This window comes from Dermacentor andersoni, chromosome 3 (assembly GCF_023375885.2).
Source record: "Dermacentor andersoni chromosome 3, qqDerAnde1_hic_scaffold, whole genome shotgun sequence".
NCBI lineage: Eukaryota > Metazoa > Arthropoda > Arachnida > Ixodida > Ixodidae > Dermacentor > Dermacentor andersoni.
Genome location: NC_092816.1, coordinates 205090504 through 205103470, shown reverse-complemented (window position 1 = coordinate 205103470; position 12967 = coordinate 205090504). Strand labels below are relative to the sequence as shown.

General features: G+C 51.1%; 1 protein-coding gene across 1 annotated transcript in view; it reads left to right on the top strand.

Annotated features, from left to right (window-relative positions):
- The window catches only part of LOC126524348 (glutathione S-transferase D7-like), a 38265-nt gene extending 25736 nt beyond the window's left edge, over positions 1 to 12529 (top strand). Inside the window, exons 5-6 of the mRNA XM_050172678.3 lie at positions 10247 to 10417; positions 12297 to 12529. Of these exons, the coding sequence (XP_050028635.2) occupies positions 10247 to 10417; positions 12297 to 12431 (306 nt within the window). The 3' untranslated portion in view covers positions 12432 to 12529. The remainder of the gene's footprint in view (positions 1 to 10246; positions 10418 to 12296) is intronic.
- Positions 12530 to 12967: the final 438 nt, after the last annotated feature.

The window sequence follows — 12967 nt, the reverse complement described above, 5'->3', positions numbered from 1 at the left end:
TCTGTTCGCGTTCTAGCTGCACGAGCCTCAAGTTCTTGTGCTCTGACGGCAAACCCCGCGTTACCTCTTTTCCGGTGGCGTCTCTATGGACTCATCGGCCCAAGTCAGCTGGCCTCCTTGTCTTCGTTCCCTGGACCGGGACCCCGTTGAATCGAATCGGAGTTGCGCTTCTCCACCCTGGGCGGCGTCGGGAGCTAGAACGGGAGCGCCCTCTGGAACGGGAGAGCCCTCTGCAGTCCTGCGGCGACAACTGCTGCGGCTGCTGCAGGGCCTGCTTTCTTTCGCCGTCGCCAGGTGGGGGGTCGAGGCTCCGTTTCTTGAAGCTTCTGCCGCCTTTTCCCATCGTCTACTCCTCACCACGTACGGGATCTCGCACAGCTGTCGGCCCGTTTTGTCGACTGTCATGTGCGGACCTCCACACGGCTTGCATTTATCCCCACATTGGTGTTGCTAGTCAGGGTTCGGTGCGCCACAACCCAAACAGATGGCTTCGCCCGGGGTCGGGTACACGTCGGCTCAATGACCCAATCTGCCACACATGTAGCAGTTGGCTACTTGCTTGCGATACAAAAAGCATCTCACCAACACCGGGCCGTAACGCACAAAGTTCCGAGCTCTCAAGCCGTCGAATGCCACGAAAACCGTGCTCGTGTTCTTAATCCTTTTGTCCGCCAGAGCTAGTGGATTTCTTACGTTGACAATGTTCCTCCCCAGCTCATCCGGGCGGTCGTTCAGGATGATGCCTAATCACCTCCTTGCAAGTGTAGTGCGGCGCCGCTTCGTAGGCGCTGACCTCGTGTTCCTTCCCCATCACCACGATCGACTTGATTGTGGTGTACCTTGTCGGATTCTCTCTGTCTAGCGCACTGACCACGACAATGTTTTGCAGAGCGTTGGGTCAGGCGACGTCTGATCCGCCGTTGGCTTCACCTACTCCTGCTGGCTCCATGATCGCTCTGCCTACGGTCGTTGCCCCAGCTTTGAACACGTGTAATCCAACCCTTTGCCTAATTATGGTTTTGGCTCTCTTCTTTTGGGAGCGGCGGCATGCGTCCGGCCTGGATCCCCCTTCTCTTGATCCTGTCTCCGTTGAACCGATCCCCAGCAGATGTCCTTGGCGCTATGGCTAACTACTTCCATCTTGGATTGGACACCTCTGGCGGTAGCGCTCAGTTACGCGAACGCCTGGCAATGGCCGTCTGCCAACCCAAATCTCCCGAAAACAGTTCCGGGGTAAGTGCTCCCCATAGACCGAAATTTCGATCTTTCGTTAGAAAAGCCAAAAGAGCCCTTTTAATAGCAGATGGCTATTACGCTCGGGTACCGCGACAGGCGTCTCGGCGACACGGTTCGGGCAAAAAACACTGGTAATAAGGCGAAAAGTCCACCCACCGACCAAAACTTGGTATCAGCATTGTGCTCTCGTCTTTAGGCGTCCGTTGGCAACAAAATCCACTCGGACAACCTCAAAAATCTGTCCGAGAACATTTTAGAAAGCGGGAGCCGATGCTTGCGTCACTGTCCTACGCGGCTTCTTCTTGTTCCCTGAAACCCCGTTGTCCCAGGGAAGACCCGTGGTCCGTAAACGTTTGGTCTACAGTATAGACATGTCTCTCTCAAATTATTTGTCTCAATACATCACGAAATGAAAACGAACGAGAGCTGCGCTCAAATTTTGCATTAGAGAGTATCATAACCGCAGCTAATTTGTTAGAGGTCTTTGCAAAAGTGTAACATAGGACGAGACGGCTGCTGAAAGACCAAGTAGGGTTATTGTATCGCCTGCTTAAACGTCGAATAGGTGAAGTCATTGACAAGGTTTTGTGCGGGTCAAAGCGTTAGAAAAATGTTTTCTTCGTGCAGTGTCAGATTTGATAGGCTGAAGTTGTGTCTTCCGACTTTTGCGAGAATGTAACATATTTCTGCAGAAAGGCAGAAAGATGTTAAAGCCAGCTTTCGATAAGCCTGTGTCCACTGGAAATGGAGTGCAACACCCTTGCAATTTTAGGCCGCAGCTCTTAGACGCCCGTTCCTGCGGCGCGTGTCGGTGTAACCGAGTGAACGAGCATAGCAGCGAGGGATGAAAGAGCAAGTGGAGACGCAGTGGGGTATGAAAGGCAGCGATAGTGAAGAGAGCGCGAGGACGAAAGTGGAGGAGGAGAGCGCAGCGTAACCATGTGGTTGGAAAGCGGAGGAGAAAAGGTGAGAAGAAAAGCGTAGTCCCGCGCAAGACCTGTTCTGCGGCGATCGCAATGACATTGCGCCAGAGTACGGCGCGTCGTCTGTTCACCCTTTTATCTTTCTTCGTTCACTACGTTTCACTGGCTAACAAATTTTAAACGTGTTTGACGTATGACTCGACGTATGACTCGCCTGCATGTATAAGAAGTTTCTCGAATGTTATCGATAGTTCTATCTGTTGGCAGCTATCTCCAAAGCTTCTTGTAGTCTGATGGTACGCGCGGCGCGAACTGTGTAGTACTTTCTGGAAGCAACGCGGGCACCAGCAATTACACTGGAACCTTCGACGAGTCATGTATAAAAGCCGACGCGCTAGACCCGCAGATTAGATTTTCGACGGTTGCCGACTTCGATCACTGCTATGGATGTGCTTGCGTGTTTACTTGTTTTTTCAGGGCACAAGTTCAAGCAATAAAGAGTTAAATGTGTAACTCACAGTTTCGACACTATGTCGTCGTTCACGGTCACTACCACGTGACAATATAATCATAATAAAAATAGTGTCAGCCAGTTCTCTGCGAACAATGAGTGAAGTAACCGGTGGACGTACTTCATCTTCCGCAGCCGCTAAACGAGCGGGCCCGAGCTACCCCCTCCGCCGCCGAGAGCAGCCTGTCACTCAGAACAAAATTATTTGACCCAATATATCGTGAATTGAAAACATATAAACAGCTGTGCTCAGTTTTTTAGCGAGTATTGTAATCCTCGACGAATATTGTTATTGGCTGTCAGCATTTTTTCGCACAGTTATCACTATATGTGTTTTGTGCCAACCAGGGTATACCTCAATTTGCACTTTTTACTGAAGTGTTAAGACCTACAGATTTTGATACCGAAGCTTTCTTGCAGAGTTCGAGGTGCTTTTTTTGTACGTGTCCGGCTTCGATCGCCGAACTCGTTTAAGGGTAATGTCACGCTATCTATGAATGGTGCAGCGAAGAAGTAGCTTACGAGCGCAAATAAGTAACACAAAGAGGCACCAGCATTTCAATTGAAAAAGACAGTACAACCGCCGCTTACTACGTGTGGCTCTTGTGAACTGCCGCCGAGAAATGCACCCTACGTACGCCTTCTTCCAATATCTACACGCGCCCGCTGGCCGGTGTATATGACAGGACCACTTCGGTTGTCTTTCAACTTCATGTCACGCCGATGCCTCGACTGCTCCCTGCTGCTGAGCTTGCAGAATGCAAGCGCAAGCAGGCCGAAGTCGAACGTAGTCGTTACGGCGCGAAGACAGCCGAAGCTGGGGCCGCTGTCTTAGAGCAGACGAGGTTAGGCCTGCAAAGAGCGCTCCACCCAGACGAAGGAACGCAGGGAGGTCATCTTGGAGTCGTGACGGACCACCGCTATTCAACAGCGAGTGACGGCCAAGGCGGCTGAATGGTTGCTTCGAGAAGCATGTCGTCAAGGATTCCTTTGGCAGCGCTTGAAGCGTCTGCGATTAGCGTTTGGTTTGCCTCGGACGTTTATCTCGTCCAAGAATGGTTCGTGCCCATTCTACTATGAAATTTCCCCACAGACAACATTGCTGACTTTGTGGTGCGTGCAAGATGCCAAACGAGAAAGAAGAAACTGCCTCGCCTCTCTTTCTTGGGAGAAGAAGGTGCCGACTATTGCGGACGTGGAAAGATCGACTCCCGCTTTCGTAAATATTTTCGGTCTGCTTTTTGTGTCACATACCGCGGAAATGCCGGCCGTTCGACACGGTGTCTTCTAAGGACTTCCTTCGGTGAGTGGCCCTTGTGCGGAAATTGTGGAACTCTTTGTGTCGACCACGCCGCGGCGACCCTAGGCGCGGGTAGGCTTAGGCCTAACCCGACCAAGAGGGGCATTATGCCCGAAGTAGAAATGGTGGTAGGAGAGGAAATCTCCTCCGAAGAAGCCAACAGCCCAGGTTGGACGACAGCGTTGGGCAAGAGCAAGAAAACGCGCCGTGGTTGCTCAGTGGCTCTGGTGTTAGGCTGCTGAGCACGAGGTCGCGGGATCAAATCCCGGCCACGGCGGCCGAATTTCGATGGGGGCGAAATGCGAAAAACACCCGTGTACTTAGATTTAGGTGCACGTTAAAGAACCCCAGGTGGTCAAAATTTCCGGAGTCCTCCACTACGACGTGCCTCATAATCAGAAAGTGGTTTTGGCACGTAAAAACCCATAATTTAATTTTTTAAGAACAAGAAAGCCCGTAAAGAAACACCAGTTTCAACGAGCAAGAAAACCCACGTGGGCTCGAAGGGTGGCTGCCGCACGGCTGCCCTGCAAGGCGTGTTGCAACGTCCCGCAGCCTCGTCGAGGCTCCCCAGACTACATAGGGAGCACATACGAATTATTGTCCACCCAAGGGACGGGCTTGATGTCAATAAGATAAGCCAAATCAAGCTGGCTCAAGCCTTGGCCATGGCGGCTGCACTAGCCCCCACCGAAACTGAGGGCGACGTAATCTGCCCTAATTTCACTCAAAACGTTCTCGTCGTCTCCATCCCGGCGAAGAAGAACGCCGCCGCTTATGCAGAATTCCAGCAAATCTGCATAAGCGAAGGACTATACAAAGTGGCCGCATACATAGCGGCCCCAGGCAACACCTGCAAAGGGGTCATACGAGGGGTCGACGCAGACATCAGCGAGACCCAACTACAGCGCATGTTCGTCAACCATCGTAACCCGAAGGCTCTGGAAGTCAAACGAATTAAGAACACCACCACAGTGGTCGTCCTCTTCTACGGCATGAAAGTGCCTAACTATGTCCTGTGCGGCGTCAGCCTTCTGCGCTGCACGCTCTACAAATGCCAAACCGAGGTGTGCTACGCGCGTGGCGGCTTGGGACATCGCGCGGACGTCTGCCCCGACCCCGTCAATGAGGATTGCCGGGGCTGCGGACTAACCTCGCCACCCGATGACCACCAGTGTTCGCAGAAGTGCGCCCTTTGCGGAGGCCCGCATCTTACGGCGGACAAAACGTGTAAGCAGCGCTTTCAAGTCCCACGCGTCGTACGCAGACGCCGACGGCGCCGTAAGCACGCCAAGAACAAGCACCAGCAGCAACAGCTGGCCAAGGAGAACGGGCCATGTGGCTCCAGCGCGGCGCAAGCCCCCAGGAGGGAGCTCTCCGTCACGCCCTCTGATCGACAACGCAGCCTCTCCAGAGGGCGCTCTCGTTCCTGAGGGCGGTCTACCTCCCGGGTTCGGATCCAGGAAACGCAGCCTGGGCCGAAGCAGACGACGCCGGCTTCAAAGGTAACGCAGGTAGCATTACCGGAGCATAAAGTTGATCCCAGAGTCGCTCAACTCATGCAAGAGAACGCTCGACTCAAAGCAGAAATGCAGAAGATGAGGGCCAACTTTGAGTCTTTCCGTAAGTCGTACCCCTCGCAAGTCGAGAAGCAGCAGGGGCCCCCCTCAGGGGAGCCACAGGCGCGCTCGGGTAAACGTAGGGCCGCGCCCCCAGAGGGGGACGCTGACTCTATAGAGACCGAGTCCAATAACAAAGACTTAGAAAGCATGCAGCGGGCAATTCAGCAGCTCGCTGAAAGTGTGACTGCCCTCCTTAAAAGGATGGCGTCCCTGGAATGTGCACAGGCCGCGTTAGCTACGTCTAGACAGCCTTCGAGGGAACCCCGTCGGGCGCCTTTACCCGCAAGCGCCGTTCCCGTCAACAAGACGGTGGAATGGCCAATCCAAGGCAATCGCCATGGCGGTCAATCCCAATAAATTGGTTGTGTGGCAGTGGAACTGTGTCAGTTTCCAACGGCGCAAAGCTCCGCTGCAGCAATTCGTTTCGGCACAGGCGGTCAAACCGCACGTAATTCTGTTACAAGAAACTCTCAATGACGCGCCCACCTTCACGGGATACCGGGTTGTATCGATACGGGAGAAAGGAAAGCGGGGTTTAACAAGCTTGGTACCACGGAAGTGCTCCTTTCAAGTACACATATTAGCAATTGGCAAAACTAAGGTGGAAATCATTATGGTCGAAATTATCCCTAACAATGGGCTTAAGAGCAATGTCTTCCTTTTGAACATATACAGCTCGCGGTCGGATCAACGGTAGGCATTCGCCACAATCATTACAAAGGCGGTGGGCCTGAGCAAGGGGGCCCCCATAGTGATAGCGGGTGACTTCAATGCCCCCCACAATGCCCGGGGATACCCCGGCCAATCCACCAAGGGCAATATCCTTGTCCAGGCAGTTGCTGACTGCTCACTGGAATTGATTACGGATGCTCAATACCCGACGCGAATCGGCACGTCGGAAGTTCGAGACAGCACTCCGGACCTGGCGTTCGTCAAGAACGCCCCCGGAGCAGGATGGCAAATCTGCAAGAGAACCTGGGCAGCGACCACTTCATTGTGGAGATTACCCTAACGATTAGCACAACCCCTACCAGGGAATTTAAAGTGACGGACTGGGATGCCTTCCGGAAAATGTGGAAGGCGGACCAGACCGACTACGATAATCTCGATAGTCTGTTCACAAGACTACAGAAGGGCGTACAAGCTGCGACCAAGGTGGTTAAGACCGACCTAAAGGTAGATCGGATGGACGCGTGCCTTGCGCACCTCCTAGAAGCCAAAAACTCCATCCTGCGCCGCTGGAGAACGCACAGACTCCACCGCCGACTTCGTAAGAAAATTGCGGAGCTCAATCCTACGATAGAAACTCATTCCATCGAACTGTCCAAACAACAATGGAATGAAGTGTGCTCCTCGGTTGATGGGCAGATGAGAACGCTGGGCAAATAGAACCTGCTCAAACACTAACTCGGCGATTCGCAAAGCAAAAGCAATCAGAGACTAGCCATCGATCGCATAGTTCATAATCCAAAGGCGGCGGGCGTATTTGAACACGTCCTCGTGCAAGAGTTGGCCGAAAAGTATCTTCCGCTGGGCCCCTCCGGTGACGGGGATTATCCTCGTTATAGGGGGGGGAGCGGTGGGGGAGCTCGACGTGCCCTTCACGGAATCCGAAATCTGGGAGGTGCTCCAAACGCTCAACGGTCGCTCTGCACGGGGCCCAGATGGCATCTCCAATAAGCTCCTCCGCAACTTGGACGAACAATCAGTTGCGCTGCTCACCGGGGAGGTCAATAAAATTTTGGAAATGGGCCTCGTCCCCGACTCCTGGGAGACAGCCTCAGTGGTGCTCATCCCGAAACCAGGCAAACCTCTTGCGCCGGAGAACATGCGGCCCGTCTCGCTCACGTCCTGCGTGGGTAAGGTGGCCGAACATGTCCTTTACAACCGTATATCTAGGCACATAAAAAATAATGAGTTATTCCCTCACAACATGGTCGGCTTTCGGCCGGCACTCTCCACACAGGACGTCATGTTACTTATAAAGAGGCAAATCATTGATGTCGACACCACAGACACTCGGGGCATCCTTGCTCTAGACTTGTCCAAGGCTTTTGATAACATCTCGCACCGGTTCGTGCTAGACGCCATCTCGGATCTGCGCCTGGGGCCACGATTCCATGCGTACGTTAGCTCCTTCCTCAGAGATCGCAAGGCCACTGTCAAAATAGGGCAAATCCAATCCAAGGAATTTACATTGGGAGCGAGAGGCACCCCGCAAGGGGCGGTCATCTCTCCCCTACTGTTTAACATCGCCATGAAGGGCCTCTCGGACAGACTGACCACAGTAAGAGGAACGGGTCGCGCCTTCTACGCGGATCATATTACCGTGTGGTGCATGGGAGGGTCTGACGCTGCAGTTGAGAGTGCGCTCCAAGAGGCGCTCGACATCACAGAACACTTCCTACTAGACACGGGCCTGAGTCTGTCACCAACCAAGTCCGAACTTCTATTGTATAGGCCCACCCGACGGGGGGTTAGGTGCTTCACACCCTTAGATCAAGTTCCCATAGCCCTGTATACGAGGGACGGACAACAAATCCACAGAGTGGATGCCATCAGGGTCCTTGGACTCTTGCTGGAACCTCGTGGGGGTGACTCACAGACTATAGCCCGCATTACCTCCAAGACGGAGAATATGCTTCGGCTTATCCTCAGGGTCTTGTACCGCAGAGGGGGTTTAAGCGAGAGCAGTCTACTCAGACTCTACCACGCGTTTCTGATGAGCCACGTTAACTATGTAGCCTCCGCGTTGCGCTGGTCTAAATGGGATGAGGCCGAAATCGACGCCCTCATGCGCAAAAGCATCAAGCGCGTGCTGGGTTTACCACTCACTACCAGCACCGCGCATCTCATGCAAATAGACATGCACAACACCCTATCAGAGGTGATCGAGGCCCAAAGAGTGGCCCAAATAATACGACTCTCATCATCGCGAGCGGGGAGACGCATTCTTGAATCCGTTGGATGCGGTCACCAGGAAATCACGGAGCGCAACGTGACCCTATCACCCATGGTCCGAGGTACGTTCAAGGTAGTTCCCATGCCACGTAACGTCCACCCTCAATACAATGTGGGGCGCCAGGTAGCCAGGGCTCGTTCCCTGTTAAAAGCGGCTGCGGCCACTCCGAATCCGGCATGTTTCGTTGACGCCGCCCAGTACGAGCGCTCTGATCCCTATGCCGTAGTTTCGGTTGACTCCAATGGCACTCTCATTAACTCAGCATCCGTGCGGAAGGTTTCTGCAACAGTAGCCGAGCAGTTTGCTATAGCTATAGCACTGAAGGACCCTCTACGTCCCAATATCTTTACAGACTCCAGATCTGCCGCCCGAGCTTTCGCCTCCAGCTCGATCTCAAAGGAGGCGGCGGCCATCCTCGGCAACGAGGGGGCTGCTGGTTTTCATAGCATCAAATGGTTCCCGGCCCATATGGGAATCAAGGTGCACTCTGAGGTTGTTAACGCCAATGAGTTGGCCCATGACTGTGCGCGAGGTCTTACACACCGCGGCGGTTCAGGTGGACTCACGGGCGGCGACTTAGGACTGTACAGGGATTCGTTTCTCACCTTCCATGAAATCACGGCACATTATCAACTTGCTCGGCGGGCGTTTCCGCTACCACGCCCTAAACTTAATAGACCACAATAGTCGGCGTTTTGCATGCTTCAAACGGCGTCGTTTCCCTCCAGGGGGCGACTCAGTCAATTCGCGCCTAATGTAGAACCCCACTGTCCAGACTGTGGGGAGGCGTACTGCTCCTTATCCCATATGCTCTGGCAATACCCTGCGTTGCGCAGCTCATCGCTAACCACTCTAACCGACTGGGAGGCAGCCCTTAAGAGCGGCGACCTCTCAGAGCCACTACGGGCTGTCCAGAGGGCCTGCGACAGGGCGGAGGACCACGATCTTCCGACCCCGACGTGGGTGCGGCCCGCGACGGCTACGGGGACTCCCTGAAAAGGGAGGTACCTAATACCGGTTCCTAAGGACCATTAATAAAGTTCTTTGTCTGTCTGTCTGTCTGTCTGTCTGTCTGTCTGTCTGTCTGTCTGTCTGTCTGTCTGTCTGTCTGTCTGTCTGTCTGTGTGTCTGTCTGTCTGTCTGTCTGTCTGTCTGTCTGTCTGTCTGTCTGTCTGTCTGTCTGTCTCTTTCTTGAGCGGCTTCACGTGGCTACCGACTTCGACCTCGCCCCTCCCCCCATACTTGCCCCTTCCGCTCATGACGATACCTGCCTTGCAGAGGGTCGGACGCGCTGGGCAATATGGCATAATAGGTCAAGTGATTACGTCTATGCACACATATGGTTTAGGAATTCTCCGCTTAACATACATTCCAACTGGCGTTGAGTCTGCCGGTTTTTCATACTGAAAATATTAATTATTTAGACAAGGTGAAAAGGAAAGATATTGCAATTGTGCAACTGAGGCCAGCCATTGAGTCGCATTCTGTGCAACTCCAGCGGTGCTAACATTTTCAGCTTATCGGGTCAGTGCCTACCAATTTTGTGCAAACTAGAGGTATCTGTTCGCACCAACCACTTGCTGCGACAGTAAAATTATACCCACACAACAACCAAACGTACCCCCTTTCTGACTTAGTATGTTCCTTTTATGCTTTCAAACATCGCAGCTGGTGACTCGTAAATTTTTGCAGTACTCTTACCTGCTCAAGGGTGAACCTAAGTGTGAGAAGAAGGAAGAGGCCTTCCTCAACAGCCTGGGTTCTATGGAGCATTTGCTCGGAGACAAGCCCAGGCGCTTCCTCACTGGGTCACAAATGACCCTTGCAGATGTGGCACTCATGGAGTCCCTCACAGTTCCTGAGGTATGAAAATTGTCTGGCCGGATTACAAAATGCAACAAGCTGGAAATCTGGGATGAGTATTATGATTGGGATAGGTCTGGTAGTAACGAAGGGCTTATGCTAACCTTTCGCGTGCAAAAACATTCAGCAGCTGGTTGCAGGTTTGACTCTTCTTGTTCTACATATTTCTGTACTGTGCTTATGGTGTAATAACGAAGAGTGGGTCCATGCGGAACTTTCATGCTTTGCTGTTTCAGAAGTCACGTCTGACAATAATGGAACTATCCGAAAGGTTATACGCCTGAAATTTCTGGAAGAGAATCCGTAAAACGGAGGGGCTTAATTTCGATCTATATATGGCCACAGTCACCAGGACGAATCTGATAAATTAAAATCACAGGGATACTATTGTTGTTCGGCGAGGCACCTTAAGCAAAGAAAATACAATGAAAGTGGGACAACGAGCACCTTGTGTGTTGAACGCAAGCAAACCACTTTCGTATTAATCATAGAGCAACGAAAAATTTGAGCGTTAGTGGTGGCTGTCGAGTTGTCCACTCTCTCGACAATTAAAGTTGATACGCGTAAAGATGGTGTTAAATAGTGCTGCCGAAGCGCGCAGTGGCAGATTCAGAACGTATCCCTAAACCGCGGACAAAACACGAGTCCTCTCAGAACAGCCAAACCTACATTAATTATACTCAGGCACATTTCTTTCCTTGACCTGTTCAAGTGGCTGACCGTGCCCTTCATGTGATAAATTGCAATACTGGCGCACATCTGTTAGTATTACAACTAGACAAAGCTGAGTCGGCTTCACAAGCTGAACTGTTATTTGTGTGAGAGGCAGCTTCGATTGCAATTGCCGCGGTTGCTAAAAAACTGCGTAAAAGAAGAAAGCTTGATATTCCTTGGTAACTTTTGCAATACACTCAAAACCACAATAGTGCTACCGTCATAGACTTCGCGAACCCAAGCACAAGCCAGAAAACCCAAAGAAAAACAATAATATATGCATTATGTGCAGGTTAGTGCATTGTTTCGGTTCAAATGCTGGTTCCATCGGTTACACCAAATACATTTAACATTTCTGCTTGTCGCATTCCTATTCTGATAGCTTTCTTTTGGGGAATGTCAGGTTCTCAAATGTTCAAATAAAAAAATTTACCTGGCAATTGTTGCTCAAAAGCTCATTTGAATAATCTAAACGGTTTCATAAAATGTGTTTTGTCATGCCATAACTATCATATGGGCGCGGCTGGGGGTGAAAGCAGTGAAAACAGTGTCGATAATTATCACAGAGCCCAATTAATTAGGGAAGTACCGCATCATGAAAACACAGAGGAAAATTCAAGAGCGGAGAAGGTAATTTTATTAAGCAGTGGACGGAACATAAAAGAAGCCCTATTGTTGAAACTTGAATTGCGACAGTGTTTGAAACAGTAAGTAAAACATTAGTCAGTATGTCATTTGTCATCACATGTTTGTACCATGGTAATTCATTTCTAAACGAATTTGTGTGCTCTCTCAGTGCACCAACTAACGGTATTAAAAGTTGTACTTATGGTTGTGATGTCCCAGACGTGTCTTACTTCAGAAACATTCTACTTTTTGTGAGAATCTTACAGCTGCTATTCATATGTTTTAACGCCGAGTTACCATGTCCATGCAAATCTAAACATTAATTGCGAGAAACTGCCTTATTGGCGAAGCGGCAGTCAACATTTCTTTCTTGGGCACTAATCCCCACGCCATCTGCGTATTTCGTGCTCAAGATGTTTTATTAACAAAGCCATTGGCTCGCCTGGCTAGACCTCCTAGACTTACTCAAATATTGGCTCAAAATGGTCTTCAATATATATTTTACTTTCTGTGTTTAATTTTAATGTTTTCCCGGCAGACGATGAACTACGACCTGTCGTCCTTCCCAGGCGTTAAAGCATGGTACGACTGGATGCAATCTAAACTGTGCACTGTCAATGAAGTCAACGTGGAAGGCATAGCACAGTTCCGGGCTTGCATCGGGATGCAGTGACAGCATGGTCTTGCGCGTGCCCTTCTGCAGATATGCTACTTCCTGTTCCAGCAAGTGTAGTTTAATAAAATTTCTGCAACTTTATGTACATAACAGACGATGGTTGTTCAACTTCCTGATTGTCAAGGAACGCTTCGCAGCGCTGCTGCATGAGTACCAAAACCGCACAAGTCACGTGTTTTTGTCGTGCGAGTGGAAAGCAAATTTTACAGAGCCTGGAAAATAAATACACGCTCAATACATAGATATCAAGCGTGCTCGGTGCTTCAGGACATGCGCCCTTGGGACTATGACCCTGTACAGCTTCACTGGAATGACTGTCGCTGAGAGTGGCACGATGGCGATGCTTCGGTTATGTTTTCTTAAAAGACTCAACATGCCAAACCGCAGCCTCAGTAGGATTGATTCTGCGAATACTAAGGACCGATGGAGGGCGGAAAACAGTGGGCGTATGTTCCAGTACGAACGTAGCAAGAGCATGAATCAACTGTGAACGTCTGGCGCTGTAAAACTACACGCTGTCATTTGAAGAGCGC